Genomic DNA, 25,476 nt, shown 5'->3' with positions numbered 1-25,476 from the left:
ATCTATACCATTTTTCTAGATTCCACATATATGCGTTAATATACGATAGTTGTTTTTCTCTTTCTGCCTTACTTCACTCTGTATGACACTATTTCAATATTGTCTTCTAAATGTTCCCACTCTCTAAATTCTGCTTGTCACATATACACATAAACGATGCAGTGTACTGTATAGATGTTAGATGTGAGAAAGTGGATGAAGGGAATGTGTAAATCCACACGTTAGGGATAATCCTACTTAGATTGTGAGAATGTAATTGCCATTTAAAGTAAAAAGAAATTAAACCATATTCATGCATGAATAACTGTTTACTTATGACTTTTTGTTATTTTTATATTTATTGAAGCTATAGAAGCACAGATTTAAGAATCAAGTAATTCTACAATGTTTCTCCCAAGAATTCTACAAAAGAAAAAACAAACAAAAAAACCTAGTGGGCATCATTCTCAGAGGCGCTTCTTTTAGCCTCCTTCCTTTTTCTTTTTGTTTTGCCCACTACTAGCCCGTGACTCTTGCCTGGAAGGTCCCATGGGTGGAGGAGCCTGGTAGGCTGCAGTCCATGGGGTCGCTAGGAGTCGGACACGAGCGACTTCACTTTCACTTTTCACTTTCACGCATTGGAGAAGGCAATGGCAACCCACTCCAGTGTTCTTGCCTGGAGAATCCCAGGGATGGGGGAGCCTGGTGGGCTGCCGTCTATGGGGTCACACAGAGTCGGACACGACTGAAGTGACTTAGCAGCAGCAGCAGCCCGTGACATTAAGTGACATACTGCTTCATGAGTTTTTAGTTTTAGTGTTATCCATGGACTCTCCACTATGGAGAAGGAGGAACCAGCTTTCTTTCCTTCCCTGTCTTCATTGCATACTAGTATTCAGCCTCGAGCACATCTTTTCCAAGGGGTCTCCTGAAAGCAGTTTTTAAGGGCTCTCAGGTAGCCTGCCAGTGCAGGAGATGTAAGAGATGTGAGTTCTGTCTCTGAGTTGGGAAGATCCCCTGAAGGAGGAAATGGCAGCCCACTCCAGTATTCTTGCCTGGAGAATCCCATGGACAGAGGAGCCTGGCGGGCTACGGTCCATAGGGTCACAAAGAGGCACAACTGAAGCGATTTAGCACACATGCAGGTGGCACACCGAGGCAAGCTTCTGAACATCTCTTGGTTGTCTAACAAGTGTTTATTGAAAGCCTGCAAGATACTCGCAACTGTACTAATTCTGCCCATTTACAAACCTTCAAGGGACACTGAATCATAAGTTGATAGTTTCAGGCCATATTAGGGCTATGTCCAGGCTTCTACCAGAATGTATCATAAATAAATCCCTTATCATTTCAAATCACAAATTTGTTTTTCCTCAACATAAAGTCAACTTTACTGGATGGGTAAGAAACCTTGAAATTATCAAGTGCTTATGTTAGGTGTTAACTTGTAGTCTTTGACTTACCAAATTTATGACAAGTCAGCCCCATTTTTTTTTTTTTTTCCAGAACTTGTGGCATGCAGTTTCAGCCACTTAAATGGGATAAATCAGGCTCTAATGATGGTTCAAAACTGGAGATACTCTCTTTTCTATTTTTAATCCTCTTAGTGACATCATTTATTGTCTACTGGAAATCAACTTAGGAAATCATGTTAGTCCACTAAGCACTTCAGATAAGGTGATTCCATGAAGCATTCCAACATTATCACAAGGAATTGCTTGCCATAAAAGAAAAAGAAGTAAGCAGAATATGGCCTGCTGAAGGAGTTTACAGTTTTACAGCCCCTCCCACTGCAGCACATAAGTCACTCAGTTACAGTTAACTTTGGATTATCACTCACGGATTGAAAGCCCAACAGCCATCACGCAGTCTGGGCCTGTGGTGCCACTTGTATGTGTGTTTCTAAATCAATGATGAGGGTATCGGAACCGATACTGGACATGGAGATGGCAAATTACAGTGAAGTCTTGGACCCCACTTACACAACTTTGGAGTTTGACACTATGCAGATTCTGTATAATTCAAATGGTAAGTTCTCATCTGCTTGCCGATAAAAAGAAATGTAAGTCTAATGAGAGAAGTAAAACTGAGATTCCTTGGGGGCAACTCTGCGTTTTACTGCTAGAGAATTCAGGGCTTGCTTTTTCAGTCCACAAATTTGAGGCTTTTGCCCTTCATCGCAAAATTTAAATGAATAATGCTACGGCTATTTTATGTTTGAGATAGAAAAAGCTTAGTTATGCGTCATAAAGTAACCTTGGGATTCTGTCATGGGCCAGTCAGGTAAAAAGAGTAGTTTCAGCAGTTATTTTATTTGTTGTAAATCACAGTAATGAGTTATATTGGCAGATTGCCTGTAAAGTGTATTTTCTATGCAACATTTTAAATGACATATAGAAAAGTTTCCTTAGAACCCTGGAGAGTTTTACTGGTTGCTTCCTCCTTTTATTATTCTAGTTCTTGATGACTGCTGATGAGAAACTGTATTTAAAATTACTATCAAGTTTTTGCCTTGAACACAAATATGTAAAGAAAGAAGGGTTTATATTATAACCATACTTGACAAGCTAATGTTTAGCCTCACAAAGCTCTTGGTATTTATCTACTGTAACATTTTAACTTTAAATAAGACATGACTTGTTTAGAGCTCATGTCTTTATATAATAGAATACAGTTTACCATTGACTTTGAATTTAGGTATATTTTTCAAGTAAAAATCTTGTCCAAGATCAGTTATAATTGTTAGAATTCCTAAAATGTACTAATTACGTATGCTTTGGAGAAATGTGTGTATGTGTGTGTTTATGTGTATGCTGAGCTCAGAATTGAAAATGTATCTTGTACTCGGGATACCTTGAGGTTATACTGTGGTGTACAATTTCAGTGACTGTGACAGCTGTATTATTAACAATAAACAACAATAATTTATTAGGAGGAAGATTTCTAAAAATATTCAGAAGATGAATGATGAAATTTTAGCACAAAAGAGAAGGAAATGGCAACCCACTCCAGTGTTCTTGCCTGGAGAATCCCAGGGACGGGGGAGCCTGGTGGGCTGCCGTCTCTGGGGTCGCACAGAGTCGGACACGACTGAAGCGACTTAGCAGCAGCAGCACAAAACAGTTAAAATCAATTTTCAGTACAACTATTAGGAAGTCACTATTTTGAAACTTTATGTTTAGACTTGACTAGAAGTATTTGATAAAGTATTTACTTCAGTAGACTCATGAATTTTTTAAAGGCTATAGATCACTAAATAATAGGGAATGACTTACCATATTTACTAAAACAATTGACTTTTTTGGTTATTTCTAAAGTGTTGTCTAACTTGTTTTCTTGTATTAATGTGTAAGTTTCTTGTTAGTAATATGTAAGTATGACAATAAACTGGAATCAAGAGTTGAATATTTTTTTTGTATTTCCATATAATCTTCCAGAACACAATAAATGCTTAACACTTTTGCCGTATTTCTAATATCATTCTATTTATGTTAAGAAAAGAAAAATTCCTAGCATTTAAATTCTAAAATGTCACATGATCAGCCTTAAATATATTCTCATTGAAGATATTTTTAGTTTTATGAAGTTATATATGTCATAACTCAGGAGTATTAGTAAGTAGAATACATATATTGTCTCAGAATGTAGTTGGGACATGACAGTCTTTTATCTTTTTAAAATGGGAATATAGTAATGAATTATATTTATATTATTATATAATATTATGATCAATTTAAGTTTATAATAATTTCTTATATATTCAATATCTTTTGAGTACATAGAGATGTGTTAAGATGTGTGCTCAGTTGTCAGTCATGTCTGACTCTGCGACCCCATGGGTTGTAGCTCGCCAGGTTTCTCTGTCCACAGGATTTTACAGGCAAGAATACTGGAGTGCATTGCCAGTCCCTCCTCCAAGAGACCTTCCCAACCAAGGGATCAAACCTGCATCTCTTGTGTCACCTGCATTGGCAGGTGGATTCTTTACCACCAGCGCCACTTGGGAAGCCCATAAAGATGGGTTGTTATTTAGTCAGTCATGTCCAACTCTTTGCGACCCCATGGACTGCAGCATGCCAGGCTTCCCTGTCCTTCACCATCTCCCAGAGCTTACTCAAACTCATGTCCATTGAGTCAGTGATGCCATCCAACCATCTTGTGTAGTTAACAATATTAACTAATTTAAGAAATAAGTAAAAATATCTATGTATATTTTTAAAAGCCTCTTTCTTTAAAACAATTAGTTATCACTTTATGTCAGGCATAGTTATATAGCTGGAAGACAGAGGGGTGACTAAGATAAATTCTCTGACATCATGAAGTTTTTATTCTGTGGGGAAATATAGGTAATAAATGAACATACCAAAACATAATATAATTTTAGACAATGAAGTGGTTAGTTTAAAGAATAAGCAGAGTTCTGGGTTCTACTTGAGGGCAGATGGTAGATGACTCTTTTAGATGTACGTTTGCAGACTGTTTCTCAGCAAATGTAAAATTTGAGCAGAAACTGAATAGCCAGGTCATAGAAATTCTTAAGAAGAGCTTTCCTTTCAGGCAGAGCAAACAGCAAGTGTAAAGGCTCTGAGATGGGAACAGACTTCAAGGCTTGGGCGGGGGAACAGGCAACATTACTGAGGACTAGTGAACAGGATAAAAAATAGTGTGAAATAATGGGATCAGAGAGGTGGAGGGGGGACCTTTACACTCAGGGCTCTATGGGCCATGGGAAGATGTGTAGGCTTATTCTATACCTAAGGATTGGATGCAGAAGACTAAGATGATGTGAATTTCTTATGCCAAGAGCACATTAGAGGCTTTGGGGCAATAAACAGTAGGAGAACCAAGCTAGAAGTATTTGAGAAATTAGATAGGAAGCTGTTGCAATAATCCAGGGGAAAGGTTATGTTTAATTGAATAAGGGTGGCTATAGTGAAAGGGTGAAAAGTTGTGAATGCAATATATATTTTAAATATGATTTGTTGATTGGATATGAGCAGTGAAGGAAATAATTCAGTGAAGAGGCCAAGATTACTGGCAGTAGGTACCAGGTGGTACCATTAACTGACTAGGGAAGACTAATGGAAGAATGAGTTCTAGAAGAAAAAAAATGAGTTTTATTTTTACATTAATTTGCAGTTCTTATTAAACTCAAAAGTGAAGTTATTCAAGAGATATGTGGGTATTTCAGACTGAAACCCATGGGAGACATCAGGACTAAAGATAAGATGTGGGGATTTTTCATCATACAGATGATTTTTAATGACATGGGACTGGATGAACTTCCCTAGGGAAAGGGTATGATTGAGGGGCTGAGACCTGTGGTATCCCAAAGTCTAACTCTCAGAAATAGGAGTGGGGAGATTGTAATGGAGACTTGGCAGAAGCAGCTAGTGGTTAAAGAGAGAGCGCTGGTGTGGAGCGTCCCAGAAGCTGAGGAATGGACAGTCTATTTCATGCCCATGAATACCTAGTGCACCTGCTTGGTCACTCCGTCGTGTCTGACTCTCTGTGACCCCATGGATTGTAGCCTGCCAGGCTCCTCCATCCATGGAATTCTCCCAGTAAGAATACTGGAGTGTGTTGTCATGCCCTCCTCCAGGGGATCTTCCCCACGCAGGGATCGAACCCAAGTCTCCTGTGTCTCCTGCATCGCAGGCTGATTCTTTACCACTCAGCCATCAGAGAAGCCCTGATATTTAGCAGGACCATTCCTATATGAAATACTCAGTGCTAACTTGCATTCTCCTCTTTCTTTAACAGATAGTTCTGTCCCAGAGACAACAAGTATGAATACCGCAGACAACGGTGTCAACTGTCTGTGTGCCATATGTGGGGACAGAGCAACAGGAAAGCACTATGGTGCCTCCAGCTGTGATGGGTGCAAGGGTTTCTTCAGACGCAGCATCCGCAAGAGTCACGTTTATTCCTGCAGGTACTTGAAATGCTCCTTCCAGAAAGGTGGTCTTTAGCGATGTTTCAAAATGCCATGCAAGAAGTAAGGGAATAAAGAGCTTTCGAATTTCTGTAACTCTAAGAACAAAATTTATAAGCTCCATTAAAAGTGAGTATGTGTGGTACATATATACAATGGAATATTACTCAGCCATTATAAAAGAACAGAGTTGTGCATTTGTGTCATATTTGCAGAGATGTGGATGGACCTAGAGATTGTCATAGAGGGTGAAGTAGATCATAAAAAACAAATATTGCATATTAACACGCATACATGAAATCTAGAAGAAAACAGTACACATGAACTTATTCACAAAGCAGAAATAGAGAATCAGACATAGAGAGCAAACATACGGACCCCTGGATGGGGAGGAGGGATATGTTGGGAAATCGGGATTGACAAATGTATACTACTGTATATTGGAGAAGGCAACGGCACCCCACTCCAGCACTCTTGCCTGGAAAATCCCATGGACAGAGGAGCCTGGTAGGCCGCAGTTCATGGGGTCGCTAAGAGTCGGACATGACTGAGCGACTTCACTTTCACTTTTCACTTTCATGCATTGGAGAAGGAAATGGTAACCCACTCCAGTGTTCTTGCCTGGAGAATCCCAGGGACGGGGGAACCTGGTGGGCTGCCGTCTATGGGGTCGCATAGAGTCGGACACGACTGAAGTGACTTAGCAGCAGCAGCAATGACACCTATTAGTTATTAGTAATAACTAATGTATAGCACAAGGGGAAAAAAAAATGGAAAAAAAGTGAGTACGTGTGGATGTGTATATGATGCATTCACACGGGTAGTTTTTTTATGAAACATTTTAGACTTATAAAATATATATTAAAAAATCCACATGCTTTTCACCCAGTTCAAACCAATATAGTTGAAGCCTCCTGTGGACACCTCCCCTCTCCCTTTTCCTTCCTCCCCTCTTTCCTAGAGGTAACTACTATCTGAAATTTGGTGTTGTCTTTTCCTTGTGTTTCTTTATTGTATACCAGTAGACATAGGTAAATCTATATTTAAATGGTTTCACAGGTTGTGTGTTTTTCTGCACATTGCTTATCATTTTAGCATCATCACATCCTGATCTTTAAAACAAAATTATAAAAGTGCAGATGATTTTGGCAGCTTGTTGATGTTCATAAATAAAATGAAATTTTCAGCTCTAAAATTTTAAATATATTTCTTATGACAATTTTGCCATTAATTTTAATGTTTTGTCTAAAATTTATTTAATTATATTGTATGTGTCACATTCCTAGTAGGTTTTTTCAAAAAAATATCTAGGTAAACATCACATCGCAATTTAGGTTTAGATATTTCACCTTTAATGTTCAGAATAACAGTTCTTGAATGCAGATACGGTCTATTAAGTATGGGCTATTCAAAGGTGACTGATTTTAACAGGAAAAATCTGTTTGCTCTGTCTTTGAAAGTCATGTGTAGGATTGTTAAAGTGTTTTTGGCACAAGTTGAATATTTAGGAAGAAGTTAACTCTCTCACATTATGATGACATTTGACTTCTAGGGATGAGGAAAAGTTAATATATAACTCACAAATATCTAACTAGTGTTCTCTAGTAATTTTTATAAGAGAGTTTAAAGTAGGTTTAACAATGTAAATTAACGATTTTTAAAACCTTCTTGGTAAGCAAAAGAAAAGTATTTCTTGCTTTTATATACAGCCAAACTTGAGAGGTATAAAGAAATCAAGTGGTTTTACTCCATCAAAAGCATTTTCTGTATGATTCCCTCAAATATTGAATGCTTCTAAAAGATTAATAGTGAAATAAATACAAAATAACATGTAAACAATATTTTTACAATTTTTAAGTCATATGTGCTGTCAAAGATGAAACGTATATGTGTGTATATGTATATGTATACATATGTATATGTATATATATATGTTATGTGTGTGTGTGTATATATATATATATATATATACACACACACACAGGCTATCCAAGCAACTAAAAACAGTAACTTTTTTTCCATTTAATTTTTTTCTTTTATTTTGGAGTGTAGTTGATTTGCAATATTGTGTTAGTTTCAAGTGTACAACAAAGTGATTCAGTTATCCATATACATAATATCTATTCTTTTTCAGATTCTTTTCCCAGATAGATTATTACAGAATATGGAGTTGAGCACTCCAACAACAAATTCTAAGAGTCAGAGAATGACTCTTGAACACAAATAGGTTTCAAGATTTTTACCCTTCCTTTGTGGGAAAAGTGAGAAAGGAATGTTTCCATACAACTTTTGGAAATTTAAAAAATTTGCCAACAACACATAAAACCTTACTCCTCCCAACACACCATCATGAATACTGCTGCCAACTTAGCCTTCTTTACATATACTGATATTAAGCAAATGCTATGATTTTTTCCATTTGGAAAATTTTATATTGATGTAAGTTTAGGGGCAAAAATGTTTTTTAAAGTTTAGGCTTTGCTAATCTCAAAGTCTTTTAAGTGTGTTCAGATAACAACCTGTTCTGGCAAGTCCTCCCTGTGCTTGTGGGTTGACTTGGGATGTCAAATGACCTTCCCAAGTTCTATGGACAGTGTATGGTGGAACTGGGAATCAAGCTCAGGTCTAACTCCAGAGACTGTACTTTTTCTATTTTTAAGTGCACAATTTAGTTTATTAGTATTTTCACAGAGTTGTGCAATCATCACTATAATTAATTTAGAATATGTCACCATCCTATAAAGAAACCTCCAGTACCATTTAGTAGTTACTTCCCATTTCCCCCAGCTCCCTCCCCACCAATGTGAGGTAACTAGTAGTCTACTTTCTATTTCCATAGATTTGCATCTTTTGCACATGTGCTATAAGTGAAATTATCCAATATGTGACATTTTGTGTCTGACTTCTTTCACTTAGGATAGTATTTTCAAGGTTCATCCATGTTATAGCATGTATCATCAGTTCATTCTTATTTATTGCCAAGTGTATAATATTCCATTTTGTGAGTACACAACATTTTGTTTACATTGTATGTTTATCAACTGGTGGCATTTGGGTTGTCCCCACTTTTTGGCTATTGTGAATAATGCTGCTATGCACATTTATGTACAACAGTCTGTGTGAACATATGTTTTCCTTTCTCTTGGGTATATACCTAGGAGAAGAATTGCTGAGTCATAGGATAACTCTTGTGTACCTTTTGAAAACTGCCAAACTTTCTTCCTAAGCAGCCACATCATTTTGTATTATACCCAACAATGTGTGAGCCATCCAATTTTTTAATGTCCTAATCAACATTTGTTATTATCTGTTTTTTTCCTGATCTTAGCCATGGTAGTGGGTGTGAAGTGGTACCTAATTGTACAGCAACTGTATTCTTAATGCTTTGTTCAACTGCCTTTTGATATATAATTTCGAATTTAGAGTAAACTCCAATTAGATATGAGGAAAAACTACCAGAAGAATATTTACATAGAAAAATCATGGAAGGGCAGAGGAGTGAAGTTCCCCATCACACTGAAACCATTAGTAGTAAGCGTTAGAATTTGTATACTAAAGTTTTTCATCTGAGTTTGGCTTTCATGGCACAAGTTAGAAATGACCATGGATACTGGCCAAAAGTGAGATACCATTCAGTTTTGTTTTATTAGAAATATTGCATGAGAGGTGAGGCTTGTATTTTCATGCTGATCATGAGATTCGAAAGTTCGTAATTATCCTTATATGTTTTTTCTGTTGATCTAAATTTAACTATACTTTTAAAAGTCTATCTGTTTGCTTTTTTGATAAATGATAACTGTCTGCAAATATATCTTTTTTTTTGGCATTGTAGGTTCAGTCGGCAATGTGTTGTTGACAAAGACAAAAGGAATCAATGTAGATACTGTCGATTAAGAAAATGCTTTAGAGCAGGAATGAAAAAAGAAGGTAATAATATATAATATAATGATAATTAACATTATTGATGAAAAATGCTATACACACATGTTCTCATTTAATCACAATAATCTTTACATGAGTTCTGATTTTCCTCAATGAAGGATCTGCGATTCCTTGAGTTTAAGAATTTACTCAAGGACACTGATACTTACTGGTAAGTGATGGAACCAGTCTTTTTACCTGATGACGGACTTGACACATTCTGTCCACTACTGCATTACCCCTGGCAACAAAATTATTGTCTAACAAACATTCCAGTGTCTTTTTCAAAAGATAAATGGCAAAATATACTAATAGGATGCATTTTAATGTATTTTAAGTGCATTTTTAATCTCAATAACAATTGAATATCTATTTCATAAACATCAACTGAACACTGACTGACTTTTCACATATTAATTTATTTATCTAACAAATTTATCATGCACTGCTGCTCTCCAAACACTGTTGTTGGTGCCAAGGTTTAGTGTACATAATAGTATTCACTATTATGTAGTGAACAGAATAGACAACATGATCCCCGCTTTCAGGGAGCTTATATTCTCTTCAAGAACAGAGACAATAGACTAGATGCTGTATTTCAATGTGAAGTAATTTCATTTTGAACATATTAAATAATCTAATTATACTATCCTATGTTCTAACTACAGTTAATTTAGCAATAGATGTGTTTAGCACATCTAAATATTTGGCAGGGAATAGATCCTATAAGCGGAGAAGGCAATGGCACCCCACTCCAGTACTCTTGACTGGAAAATTCCATGGACGGAGGAGCCTGGTAGGCTGCAGTCCATGGGGTCGCCAAGAGTCAGACATGACTGAGCGACTTCACTTTCGCTTTTCACTTTCATGCATTGGAGAAGGAAATGGCAACCCACCCCAGTGTTCTTGCCTGGAGAATCCCATGGGCAGAGGAGCCTGGTGGGCCACAGTCCATGGGGTCACAAAAGTGTCCGACACAACTTAGTGACTAAACAACAAGCTGCTATAAGATTTTGTGCTTGTCATTTTGCGATATGCTTGTGCCTTTCACTATCATATACAAGGAGATATTTTTCAAAACTATTTCACATACTATTAGAAAATCAAATCAAGTCAAATCATATCTGTATAGTACAAATACATTTAAAAAATTCCATTAGTTTTACTAGTTGCTAGTCTCAAAAAAGAAGGCAAAATAAAGTTCACAAAATTAAAGTTATAACACTTTCATTTCAACATGACTTATTTCTAGTGACATATTTGGTTGTTTATGGCATTCATTACATACATTATCAATTATCTTCATCCATTTTTACTTGAATCTCTGCTCCATTCCTACCATATGAAAAGCAAATAAAACTTTTACATTTCCATTAATAATTTTACAATTTGTTAAATAAAATTATTTTTTAAATAGTTAAAGCATATCTTATGCTGCTCATAGAATAATGCATTCAGTTCAGTTCAGTCACTCAGTCGTTTCTGACTCTTTGCGACCCCATGAATCGCAGCATGCCAGGCCTCCCTGTCCCTCACCAACTCCTGGAGTTCACTCAGACTCATGTCCATTGAGTCAGTGATGCCAACCAGCCATCTCATCCTCTGTCATCCCCTTTTCCTCCTGCCCCCAATCCCTCCCAGCATCAGGGTCTTTTCCAATGAGTCAACTCTTCGCATGAGGTGGCCAAAGTACTAGAGTTTCAGCTTTAGCATCATTCCTTCCAAAGAAATCCCAGGGCTGATCTCCTTCAGAATGGACTGGTTGGATCTCCTTGCAGTCCAAGGGACTCTCAAGAGTCTTCTCCAACACCACAGTTCGAAAGCATCAATTCTTCGGCACTCAGCTTTCTTCACAGTCCAACTCTCACATCCATACATGACCACTGGAAAAACCATAGCCTTGACTAGACGGACCTTTGTTGGCAAAGTAATGTCTCTGCTTTTGAATATGCTATCTAGGTTGGTCATAACTTTCCTTCCAAGGAGTAAGCATCTTTTAATTTCATGGCTGCAGTCACCATCTGCAGTGATTTTGGAGCCCCCCAAAATAAAGTCTGACATTGTTTCCACTCTTTTCCCATCTATTTCCTATGAAGTGATGGGACCAGATGACATGATCTTCGTTTTCTGAATGTTGAGCTTTAAGCCAACTTTTTCAGCTTTTTCTCCTCTTTCAGTTTCATCAAGAGGCTTTTGAGTTCCTCTTCACTTTCTGCCATAAGGGTGGTGTCATCTGCATATCTGAGGTTATTGATATTTCTCCTGGCAATCTTGATTCCAGCTTTTGCTTCCTCCAGCCCAGCATTTCTCATGATGTACTCTGCATATAAGTTAAATAAGCAGGGTGAAAATATACAGCCTTGATGTACTCCTTTTCCTATTTGGAACCAGTCTGTTGTTCCATGTCCAGTTCTAACTGTTGCTTCCTGACCTGCATATAGGTTTCTCAAGAGGCAGGTCAGGTGGTCTGGTATTCCCATCTCTTTCAGAATTTTCCACAGTTTATTGTGATCCACACAGTCAAAGGCTTTGGCATAGTCAATAAAGCAGAAGTAGATGTTTTCTGGAATTCTCTTGCTATTTCGATGACCCAGCAGATGTTGGCAATTTGATCTCTGGTTTCTCTGCCTTTTCTACAACCGGCTTGAACATCTGGAAGTTCATGGTTCACGTACTGCTGAAGCCTGGCTTGGAGAATTTTGAGCATTACTTTACTAGCATGTGAGATTAGTGCAATTGTGCGGTAGTTTGAGCATTCTTAATTTTTCCTAAATAGATTAGGAAGTAATATTTTGCTTTCAAAGTAGATATACTTCTTTTATTTACAATAATAGCATAATTTAAAGGTTAGTTAAATGGAAACATACATAAATATGGTTTTATGTCAAAAATAGTATCAGTAAGAAGATTACAAATGTCACGATATCTTTTAGCATTTTCTAAAGATTGATCATATAATGAAATCCATAAAACATAGCTTACATTTTAATGTTTTATCTCAACATACACATTTCCAAATGAGTCAGTTTAGGCTGAAAGTCAATGACAGTATTTAAGAAAGAGGAAGTAAGCTACCAGTAAATATGATTTTAAAATAAAATATTAATGATTCACTCCAACTAAAGATTCAGTTCAGTCGCTCAGTCATGTCTGACTCTTTGTGACTTCATGGACTGCAGCATGCTCTTAAAGACAAAAAGTTTAGTTTTTTTCTTTCAAAATAATGGAATTGATAGGTAATAGTTTGTTTAGTTACACATTGGTGAATTTCTTTTAAAAAGAATAATTATAGAAATAAACTCTGATAGTTTAATGTCTTATCTTTCCAGCAAAATTGGGTAAAGCATTAGGGTACATAATTCAGAGGGTACAGACTTTGTTTCCATTCTTTTTGGTTAAAAGAAGACAATTTTACCTTTTATGTTTTGAAATCCAACTTTGACTTCTGATTTATATTATTCTGTACGTAGCAAACATACAAATCTGTACCACCCCACTTCTGCTTCCTTATATTTAAAATTTGGGTATAAGCATTATTCTTTTTGTTTGTTTGCTTCTGAAACAAAGAGATCTAGCTCTTTCTTAGAAGACTTTCATATGATACTTAATATTTCTTCATTGTTCCAAAATGCTGATATTCAAATCTGTTTTCTGAAGAAAGACCCCTACCTGCTGCAACCCCTGCCTTGTTAATGTCTCTAAACTGTCCCAAAGATATTGCTTCATAAGAGATCATAGGATTGTGATCACCTTAACTAAAATAAATGTACTTTCCATTTTTGCAGCTGTTTTAGAAGAAAAAGAAAAATGGGAGTTTCAGAGCATATGACTCATATTTTCTGACAGTGAATACACTCTTATCTTTAACCTGGTCAATTTCATAGGTGATACTCTTCCCTTAGATATCTTACGGCTTTATTAACCTTGAGACAATGGAAAACCAACCTATTGAAAATACAACATGGCTGAACTGGCTGACCTACCACTTTGTAACATGTGTACCATCATGAAGTCCCAAAAGGCAGTATTTTATGTGCTCTAGTGACAAGCTTGGCTCGTCCTACTTTTAAAATGGTACCGAATAAAAAAATATCTTTAGTCAGACTTATCTCTGCACCCCCCACCAGGTCTTTCAGAAATATTCCTTCTCTCCTTGTATACTTTTTTTTTTTTTACTTCAAAGAATATATATTCTGACTTATGTTGAAGAAAACCAACCAATAAATACTGTGATTTTCTCCCCTAGCTGTACAAAATGAACGTGATAGAATAAGCACCAGAAGAAGCACGTTTGACGGTAGCAACATCCCCTCCATCAACACACTGGCACAAGCGGAAGTTCGGTCTCGCCAGGTACTGCTGCTCCAGCATCCTGCCCTATTTAATAGGATCAAATGCTTACTTAAGAATAATGCAAAATTGATTTAAGTTCATTCACATGTGCTTATTACTATAATAAACTCCACTTAATGCAACGTCAAGTTTCACTTCGAAAACATTAGTGGACTATTGACTTAATTTTTACTTTTCCTGGGCAATTCCCCATTTTTTGAGTGGAAAAAAAATGAGATACATTTCAATCTAAGATTGTTAAAAGTTTGTTTATAAGGTTGATTTAAAATACTTAATGCTTAGCACAATGCCCTGGGGCAGTATCTTGTTATGTTGGTTGAATCTGGAAATCAATTTCCACAGCTTTTACGGTGTTTAGTTGAAAACTATCATTAAAGTTTTCTTTCTTGAAAATGACGCCTAGATTCAAGAACTCACCTTAGCACCTGCTTTGGAAACAGGTACTTCAGGGAACAGCCAGAATTCAGAAAATACAAGAAAAAGTTTATTGTTTGAAATTTCTTGAATGAGAACATCAGTTCTAGAGTTAAAAATGTAAGTGACCAGTTATATAAATAAAAGTAAATCACTTAAGAATCAAATAAATAAACCTTTTGAAGAAAGTTTATTTTAGCAGTGTCCCTATTAGAAATGTTAATGATATTTTTCTCTTGTAAAGCAAATTATGAAATAGCTAACTATTAATCAGGTCTTATAATGAGTCCGTGCAACTACTTTCGTTTTTGATAACACAAGGGCAATATGATGAGGTTAACTTCACCATTATCATCCTCATTACTTGAAGATTACTTGATGGTCCTATAAAGCATTTTGAGAATGGCCTTAAAGGAACTGTGAGGAAAAGCACATACACAGCAGAAAGACACGTACACACACACACACACACACAGACATGTTCAAAGATGACGCTTAGAAGAACTTTTAAAAAGTGATTTTTTTCCAGAAGAAAGGCATTTGGACACTACTTGTATCTTAGTTCAAAATTGTATATCATTTAAAAATTAATCATTATATGTTAAGCTTTTCAAGTTGCTGAGTCAAAGATTGGTGGTGTCTTAACTTGATTTGAATGGGCTTCCATTGAATGCAGCAACGTAGTCTGGCTTCTCATCTAAATCTATTCTCCTCAGTTGGTAAACTTTACCAATGGAAACTTTCCTTCATAAATTATAACAAATTAAAGGTGGACTTTCTGACCGGAACTATCATCTTTAATTAAAAATAAAATCACACAGCATTAGTTCAATGTGGATACTCCACAGCTCTTTGTATAATAATTTTGAATTATTAAAAACTCCCCCAAAGTTGTGGTAACTTGTTTTACAGATTTTGCCAGTAAAAATAAGATACTGCTCCCAGACTGTGGCAGTGAATGTTCTCAGTCTAACTTGAACTGATAGGTATTTGATTTATCAATTTTATTTTTTTATTTTTTTTAATTTTATTTTATTTTTAAACCTTACATAATTGTATTAGTTTTGCCAAATATCAAAATGAATCAATGTTTGGTATATTTCAAAATAGTGTGATAATAAGAGTGCCCACTTCAATGGTGTTTACTTATTGCAGGGGCAGAAAAAAGAGATATGTTGGTCTTGTGTTATTTTCAATGACAGATTAATATAATGTCCTTAATAATAGATCTCAGTCTCAAGCCCTGGTGCGAGCGCTGACATAAATGTTAAGAAAATTGCCAGCATTGGTGATGTCTGTGAATCCATGAAACAGCAGCTCCTAGTCTTGGTGGAATGGGCTAAATATATCCCTGCCTTTTGTGAGTTACCACTGGACGATCAGGTATATAAGAGATTATAAAACTGTAAAAAGTGTTTTTTGAACTTTGCTAAGTTTGTGTGTTCTTTTAGTTATATTTGTAGTATATTTTCTATATGTGACTAAGGTTAAATGGTCTTATGAGAGAAAATTGGTTTTCTTGTTCATTTACCCTGTTCTATTAAGAGGCAGACTGTTAAACTTCTATTTTAAGGGTCTTAGAAATTTCTTGACTGGATAAGAGTTGATCAAGCCTGTGTTCTTCCCTCTAGAAGTTTAAAAAGCTTATAATAGGGACTTCCCCAATAGTCTAGTGGTTAAGACTCTGCCTTCCAATGCACGGGTTGTGGGTTCAATACTTGGTTAAGGTCCCACATGCCATGGGGTGTGGCCAAAATTTTTAAAAATAATATTAATAGAATAAAATATTTAAGAATGGGAGAAAAACAGATAGCAGGTAACTGCTATTGTAAGACATAGTATTGGAATACTTTTGTCTCAGAGGCAGATGGTACCCATTATGTCTTGGTGTTTACTAAAAGTACATAGAAAATTCTTCAGATATACCAGACCACTTCTAGAGAGAAAACACACAGGTTGTGTTGGTGTCTCTGTAGGCACTTTTATGCAATTAACATATAAAATTGTGCCTTTCATGTTGTCAATTTTATTCTGGTAATTACTATATAAAAATTATATATTTAGTAAAAAAAAAAATGTCTGTAGAATTGTGCTCTGAAATCTACAGAAAATAGATTTCAGATATAGTGATCTTTTCCTAATATATATTTCATACTTTGTAATATTTTAGTTAATAATTAAGAAGTTTAATTTTCTAATGTCTATAAAGATTGGATTATTAGTTTCAAATTCATTTTTAACTCTTCTAAGTATTATATAATATTCTATAGATGTAAATAATTTGAAAATTTCCAATTCCCCCAGATAAAGCACAGTGTGTAATAGTATGTAATATAACCAGGGTCTATTTTTGTACCCTCTTACCAGAGCTTTTTATCATTGATACACAAAAATGAAGAAACAATAAAAGGGAAATGTGTATGATTGTCTAAAAATCAAAGAAGGGCAAAATATTTACATACCAGAAAATAAAAGTGATCACAGGAAGTTAGCAGTTATATTTCTAGAAGAGCATTTCACCTGGTTACAAAAAGAAAATACTGTGAAATCTGAAATCATTCTTTAAATGTTCTGTAACTCCCTTCCTGGTATGAGTCATGGTTATGGACATATCATAAAGATAGCTTGGCTCAGAAGGCTGTTTCACAGTGAATAATGCTAAATTGCTAAAACTTACTTGTCTCACCCCAAGCCATATAAGTAGGATTATGTTATTTATCAGTTTTATATTTTTATTATCACTCTTTAAAGTTGCTGACATATATGCAGACAGTGTTTTAAAAATTGGGAGATTGAAATCCAGTAACTTGTCCATAATAGTTTTTATTTACTAACTGTTTAATATTAACAGTATACCATTAATAGCCGTGGATTGGCAGAGTCTACTATGGATAAGGGATTTGGATATTAGTTTTCAGTTACATTATATGTTACATTATTTAATAGTCTCAGGAGCTCTGTGGCATGTTTTATAATATCCACTTAACAATTTCTAAAACTGAAACATAAATCAGTTAAGTCCACTCAATATATTCATCACACAAATAGTTATTAGGACTACTGCTCAGTGTTAAGAACTGTGACTATATGGCAGGAAAAATACAGATTGCATCAGTATTCTCATAAAACTTGCATTCTCTTTGGGAGAGACAAACAATAAAAATGTCCACATTCTGAGTAAGATAATTCTAGGTGGGGATCAATTCTATAAACTGAAATAGGATGAGTTGTTGGGGAATAGTCATGGGTGGAGTGGTAACAGATCCAGTAAATTGGAAATTAGAGATTTTTCTTGAGACCTGAGTAGCAAGGGGCTAAGTTTGTCAAGATCAGAGGAAAAAGCATTCTGGCTTTGGGAAGAGCAAATTCCAAGGCTCTGAGGCAGGGCAGGCAAAATGTCTAGAGAAAAGTGAGCAAAGGATGTTGCGAGAAGAAACCAGAGTGGGTGGTGGCCATGGGGGAGGGACAAAGCACTGAGCCATCACCTCAGGTGAGGCCATGGTTGAGGTGTTCGGATTTCACTCTAAAGACAGAAAGAAATAGTTAAAGAGATTTTAGCAGAGGAGTGATATTGATTGATGAATATTGTACAAGATATCATTTTAGAAGATTTGTCAAGAAGGACTTAAGATGGAGGAACCAGAAAGGAGGCAGGAATACCTAGTAGATCTTTGGAATGTATTTTGGTAGGCCAGGTGAAGAATGACCAAGGTTTGGACAGGGGTGGTAGCAATGGAGAAGCCCTGCTAGGATGTGCTGTGCAATTAGAGAGGGATCCAAATGGACCTTTGATTTTGATGTGAAAAAGCATTTTGGATGACTGTACCTTTAACTAAGGAGATGAAGATGCTGGAGAAGCATTCACTTTGATGAATTAAACTTGAAATGCTTCCTATTCTTTCTACTAGTGATGTTCAGCAGGGAATCCAACTCCTCTGAGAGCTTAGTTCAGAGTTAAAGGTTCAGCCTAGAAAGTGTCAGAACCCAGATCCCGCATACTCATTTCACTATATCACCCCTCTTTGCTTTACTTTTGTTGGAAGTAAAAGTCACTTTAGTCATGTCTGCATGCTAAGTCACTTTAGTCATGTCTGACTCTGTGCAACCCCATGGACTGTAACCCACCAGGCTCCTCTGCCCATGGGATTCTCCAGGCAAGAATACTGGAGTGTGTTGCCATGCCCTCTTCCAGGGGATCTTCCTGAACCAGGGATTGAACCCTCCTCTCCTGTGTCTTCTGCATTGGCAGATGGGTTCTTTAACCACTAGTGCCACGTGGGAAACCCTTTGCTTTTGTTTGTTCAGTTTAATTATGTGTAACAGATTGTGTTTGACATATATTTTTCTTCTTTAGTCCTCATGACTGCACTTTGAGATTTTCATCACTATCTCCATTTGATAAATGAAAACAAATGAGTCCCAAACATACTGGTTAACTAACCCAAGCTTAAACACGTAGTAAGTGGAGAAACCAGAATTTGAACTATAGTTTGTTAGACTCTATTCTCAAATATCATTCACTCCCAAACACTAAATTATTCTTTTTTTTTCTTTTCTTGCTGCCATCCTATTGCTTTATTAGTTTTAGAAATTTTGAAAGTAAAACTCTACTGATGTGCTTAAAATAGAAGGCTTAATAGTGGTAAGAATCTATGAATATTGTAGGTTGTTAAAACAACAACAAAAAAATATTCCAGGCTTAAAGAACACTAAGTTAATCAGGCTTATTTTATAAATCTTTTCATCATTATGTTTTATAATCAATTGTTAAACTTGGAATTTTTCATTAAGGTGGCACTGTTGAGAGCTCACGCAGGGGAACATTTACTGCTTGGAGCTACAAAGAGATCCATGATGTATAAAGATATTTTGCTTTTGGGTAAGTTTTTTTTTTTTTTTTTCATTTTAATTTGAAAAAATTATGCTTGCTTGATACTTACAGGGGGTCTATTCTATATGTACCAGGCACTCATAGATACTGTCAAATGATGCTATCACTTCACAATGGATTTAAGTGGTCAGAGGCTCTGTTTTTCCTTTCCTTTATTGCAAGGAAGTTCATAAGAGATGTTCAGTATGCATTAAATAAAAGATAAATGTTGCTCAATAAACAAAATATCGAGGTATGTTTATTTCAGGACCAAGAATTAGTGATTTGTGTCACCATCTTATGGAATTCCATACATTTTAAGTGTCTACCTAATAATTATACTATACATCATTTTCTAATCTTCTAAAGATTATGTTTATCTCCTAGGATCTCATTGCCTATGATATGATATAAAATCCAAAGTTAAAAGAAAATTACATAACAATGTCTGAAAAATTCTCATAGTTAAATAGCAGTGCTGAAACAGGCAAAATTATGACAGCAAGTGGGATAAGGCACAAAAGAAAAGCTTGTGTCTTCATTAAGGAAGTACTCTGATCCCCGCCCCCCCCAACCCTTCAGTTCCATTTAGTTCAGTCTCTCAGTCGTGTCCGACTCTTTGCAACCCCAAGAACCGCAGCATGCCAGGCCTCCTGGAGTCTACCCAAACCCATGTCTGTCGAGTTGGTGATGCATCCAACTATCTCATCCTCTGTCATCCCCTTCTCCTCCTGCCCTCAATCTTTCCCAGCATCAGGGTCTTTTCAAATGAGTCAGCTCTCTGCATCAGGTGGTCAAAGTATTGGAGTTTCAGCTTCAACATCAGTCCTTCCAATGAACAATCAGGACTGATCTCCTTTAGGATGGACTGGTTGGATCTCCTTGCAGTCCAAGGGACTCTTAAGAGTCTTCTCCAACACCACAGTTCAAAAGCATCAATTCTTCCCCTTTACTTACCTTATAAAATTAGGTTTCCTGTTGAGAGAGTTGAGATCTCTCTAATGCTTAGAAGCTCTCTCTCCCTCTGGCTGAGTAAAATGATAACTAAATTGTCTTATTCCATTTTTTAGACAGATATTTTGTCCCAAATAGAAATAAATTGAACATAATATCAGAATAGCTAATAGTAACTGAGGACTTACTGTTTAAGATATATGCCTTTAAGTGCTTTAACATGTCTCTATATATACACTCTCTCATTTAATCCTTAGAATAACCCTGAGAGATATGTACTATTATTTTCAACCTGTTTTGCAGGTGAAGAAATGAAGGCAGAGTAAGTTTGTCTGAGGTCACAAAGCAAGTAAGGGATTGAGCCAAGATTCTAAACCACATAATATGACTGCTTTTAAATTCTGCTAAATTTTCTCTTCAATTTTAGCACTCCTACAATACTGTTCTCCATATAAATGTGAATATAATAAGCATAGAAAACAAAACAATCTTACCACATAGTTCTAAATAGTCTTATCCTAAATAATTAGATAATTCAACTTTTCATAAGAGGAGCAGGGCTACACTTTTTAAAATACTTTTGCATGTGTTGTTATACTGAAGATTGTCTTTGCCTGGTGAAAGAATTCAGAATACTCTGCTTTTTATAAAACCAGAAAATAAAAATTTAGCTGTTATTTTAGGTGCTCAAATAAGCTTCCAATTTTCTAATATTTTAGAAGCTATAATATTGTTATATTATAGCCCAAGATTTTCTAAGGTAGAACATATTTAAAGATTAGGTGGTCCAGATTTCTATCCAATTTCTGAATTCCTTTGAATTCTGCTGCAGATGTCAGCCTTGTGATTAGATGATCTTCCCATCTCTTCTTAAAGAAGCCCAGGATGAGAGAATTTACTATTTAATGAGGCAACTCATAAGAGTATAGCTGATAGTTTAAAAAAATTAGCCTTGTCTACTTAAGCTTATTAAAACTGTGTCTCAGTAGCTGTTATATGTATAAACACCTATACCACTGAAGGAATGCTAGTTTACTTCACTAGAAGCAAGAGAGATTCTTTAGGTTTTGTATCATGCTCATTAATGAGTAAGGCACTAACAGATAACTGACATAGTGGAAAGCTAATCATTATATCTTGTTTCTCCTTTGTCAATAATTAGCTTGTTATTAGTCTGTACTTTAGTATTATCACCAGTGACCGAGGCTGTTAAAATGCATGTGATCATATTATCAATGTTATTAATCCTGTAAGTGTTCTTAGGTTTTTCCTAACATAATTAACAACACTACTGAGAGAGGAAGTACTATTCGTGTTTCTTCAAGGGAAAATGATTTAAAATATTTGTTTATAAAAGTATAATATCATGTATGAAACAAGTTGCCAGTCCAGGTTCAATGCACGATACTGGATGCTTGGGGCTGGTGCACTGGGACGACCCAGAGGGATGGTATGGGGAGGGAGGAGGGAGGAAGGTTCAGGATGGGGAACACATGTATACCTGTGGTGGATTCATTTCGATATTTGGCAAAACTAATACAATATTGTAAAGTTTAAAAATAAAATAAAATTTAAAAAAAAACAAAAAATAAATAAATAAAATTGATTTGTATAAACAACAACAAAAAAAAACTTTAAACAAAATCTGACAATGTTGCATGTGTGAGAGGGTTGATGGTTTAACTATTATTATTTTTTTAATGTAGGGAACAACTATGTTATTCACCGCAACAGCTGTGAAGTTGAGATTAGCCGTGTGGCCAACCGGGTTCTAGATGAGCTGGTCCGACCATTTCAAGAAATTCAGATTGATGATAACGAATATGCTTGTTTGAAGGCAATTGTCTTTTTTGATCCAGGTTTGTTTCCAAAGTTTCAGTAAAAATGATTGCATTGAAAATTAAACTGCCTTTTATTTTATTTTTTAATAATTTTATCTATTTGTTTATTTTGGCTGCACTGGATCTCCCTTGCTGTGCAGACTTTTCTCTAGTTGCAGTGAGCGGGGCTGCTCTCCAGTTGCGGTGCACAGGCTTCTCACTGTGGTGTCTTCTCTTATTGAGGAGCATTGGCTCTAGGACACACAGGCTTTAGTAGCTGCAGCGTGTGGGCTCAGTAGTTGTGGCCCCAGGCTCTTGAGCACAGGTTCAGTAGCTGTGGTGCACACACTTAGTTGTCTGGTGGCATGCAAGGATCTTCCCAGATCAGGGATCGAACCCATGTCTCCTGTCTTGGCAGGTGGATTCTTTACCACTGAACCACCAAGTGGTTTAAAAGTCACCAACTTTTAAAATATTAGAATATTTACTCTCATACTCTAATAAGACAGAATATTTAGATTGCTCTTTTTATTCCTGTACTAGACGCAAAAGGGCTAAGTGATCCAGTGAAGATTAAGAACATGCGGTTCCAAGTGCAGCTGAGTTTGGAGGACTACATCAACGACCGGCAGTATGACTCCCGGGGCAGATTTGGGGAGCTGCTTCTGCTCCTGCCCACGCTGCAGAGCATCACGTGGCAAATGATTGAGCAAATACAATTTGTTAAACTTTTTGGAATGGTTAAAATTGACAACTTACTTCAGGAGATGTTACTAGGTGGTGAGTTTATTTAAGAATTTCTATTTTATTTTTTAGCATCATATTACAGTGCTTTAGAGCAAGTTTGACCTGTTTACTTTTTGTCCATGATGTAATGAACTCAATTTTTATTTTTTGCATTTAGAAAAATCTATAAAACCTATTGGCTGGGAACAAAAATACTTGAACATGTTCAAACCTCCCCTCCTATTCATACTTAACCTCCACCACCTTTACTCCACCCATCCCTCTTACCTCAATTTTCAGATCCTCCCAAATATGGTAAATGGAAATATATTTCTTATTGTTGGTACTTCTTGGAGTATATTATATTTTTTCTATGTCTTTCCTCCTCTAAAAGCTCACCGATGGCAAAATAAGACAACAACAACAACAAAAATACATAGAGTAAATAGCTTAAAAATAAACATTCTGCTCCTGAAATAAATTAACTGACACAACACAATGAGAAGGGGAAAATGAGATTTCTTTGCTGCAGTAGATGTCAGGAATAACTTAAGAAATCATTTATTTTGTGTTCTGATCTAGATTAAATTTCCTTGTAAAATCTATTTTATTTTATTTTAGTTTTAGTTTTCTAGTGGTTAATGTGTTTCTAATGATATCTTTCTGAAATAAAAGTTGTTTATGCTATTAGGGTGATCCCAAATACTATAAACTTGAGGTAAGTGATTCTTGGAATTGCCTTAACAACAGGCAGCAAACATAATGATTCCAGGAAACTGCACGGAAGGTCCATTATTAATATACAACATAATATGATACAACATTAATCTAGCCAGTGTACAGTGAAAGCTGACATTGTCTTTAATGTAGCAGTGACTCTATTAATTTATTTTTGAATTCCCAAAAAGCACTTTGCAAAAATAGCAATATTTAAGCTGTCAATCAAAACACTTGTTTTAAGGTAAACTTGCTGTTCCTGATTAAATATCCCTTACACAAGCATCTTTTTATCTTCTGTAGGTGCTTCCACTGAGGCTAACCATCTCCATCATCCAATGCACCCACATTTGTCTCAAGATCCATTAACTGGACAGACTATACTTTTGGGCTCAATGTCAACACTGGTGCATACAGACCAGATATGTAAGTATCTGGACCACTTTTGAAACACAGTATTTCTTAAACTTAACTAGTTGAGAAAATGTGAAATTTGGGGAAAGAATCTATTAATGCCCAGAAATTGTAAAAATTGGATATAATTTCTTCTCCAGGATTTGATTGTGGGAGATTGTGAAACAAGTCACTTATTCTTCTCATGTATGAGTTTTCTCCCTAAAATGGAGATATGAGTGCCTAAATCTTTCTACTTCATAGATTTGGTAGTGCAAAAGAACATATAGGATGTTCTAGCTTTGCCTGATAGTGCAGGACCATAAAAATGACATACAAACTGGAACCATGCAAAGGAATCTTAATAATTAAGAGAAAAATTAAGATTGCTGATGACCCTTAAACATGTTTATCAAAACATTAAGAGCTCTTTTAACTATAAGTTATAAATGTATAGGGAAATTAAAAATAGTATTTTTAATGTTTAGTACTCCATAATTTAAAATATTAAAAACACTGAGAATTAATGTTATATTTTTTTGTAAAAGAAAAATATGAAGAGTAGTTTGGACAGTGCTTGCCATGTTCTTTTTCAAGGACTTACAAGAGGAAGTGAGCATTTATGATGAAATTTACTCTTTTGGAAGTCTGGATTGTTTTCCAGTATTTTATCCTTTGTATTTTCAACGTCATGAAATATCTCTCAGAAACCACTTGATAAGAAGTTTTTTGTCAGTTTCACTTCCTCTGGGACCTCTCCATCCTTTCAAAGAATTTGGCTCCTTATTAATGTTGACAAGTTTTCCTTCAGCTTAAGCTCTTGGCTGTATTTTTAGGGACTCAAACAATGACAATGTGAACATTTCCATGGTCAGTGTTTTCTTCTATTAACTACATTTACGTTCCATTTGAATTTCACTTCCAGCATTATCATTTTTTGTTTCTTTACTGCCCACTCTCCCCTTCCGGCCAATTCTCTTTCAGTTGTCCAAGTTTGCAAAATGTCATGTGAATTTATCACTGGGAGGGAGACAGGAGGCAACACAACTACACACTTTGTTGTCAGTGTGTAAACTGAAGGAAATATGTTCGTTGACCAATCACAGTCTTGAACAGACTGAAGGATGTGGTGTGATTGGTTACTGATCAAAATCCACATCTATTATTTAGGTAATTATTTGTAGACTGAAAAAGTTAGCTGTGAAGTTTGTAAAGTTTGCAATACAGTCAAGTTTGTGAGTTTATGCAACACTCACCATTAATTTGAGTTAACATACTAACTGAAATGTGAACCAGGTTTTTGAAAGACGAGTGCTATTTAACTAAGCAGTGATGAGTGGAATTTATGTGTATCATAATTGGGCAAAGTGTGGGTTGTTTAGGTTTTCTTTAGT

The 25,476-nt window shown here is 35.8% G+C and overlaps 1 protein-coding gene across 4 annotated transcripts in view; it reads left to right on the top strand.

The window, feature by feature from the left end:
• The window catches only part of HNF4G (hepatocyte nuclear factor 4 gamma), a 134,205-nt gene that overhangs the window by 103,207 nt on the left and 5,522 nt on the right, over positions 1-25,476 (top strand). For 3 of the 4 annotated variants that reach the window (XM_044928671.2, XM_044928670.2, XM_006075584.4), the window contains 8 exons: positions 5,743-5,914; positions 9,747-9,841; positions 14,082-14,188; positions 15,830-15,985; positions 19,394-19,481; positions 22,133-22,285; positions 22,790-23,026; positions 23,993-24,115. In XM_044928671.2, the coding sequence (XP_044784606.1) occupies positions 5,769-5,914; positions 9,747-9,841; positions 14,082-14,188; positions 15,830-15,985; positions 19,394-19,481; positions 22,133-22,285; positions 22,790-23,026; positions 23,993-24,115 (1,105 nt within the window). In that variant the 5' untranslated portion in view covers positions 5,743-5,768. Of the gene's footprint in view, positions 1-1,099; positions 2,008-5,742; positions 5,915-9,746; positions 9,842-14,081; positions 14,189-15,829; positions 15,986-19,393; positions 19,482-22,132; positions 22,286-22,789; positions 23,027-23,992; positions 24,116-25,476 lie in introns of those variants that run through there. The other variant, XM_006075583.4, reaches the window with a different exon arrangement.

This window comes from Bubalus bubalis, chromosome 15 (assembly GCF_019923935.1).
Source record: "Bubalus bubalis isolate 160015118507 breed Murrah chromosome 15, NDDB_SH_1, whole genome shotgun sequence".
In the NCBI taxonomy this organism is placed as follows: domain Eukaryota; kingdom Metazoa; phylum Chordata; class Mammalia; order Artiodactyla; family Bovidae; genus Bubalus; species Bubalus bubalis.
The sequence above is the reverse complement of the archived record's forward strand: the minus strand, read 5'-3'. Positions and strand labels throughout refer to the sequence as shown.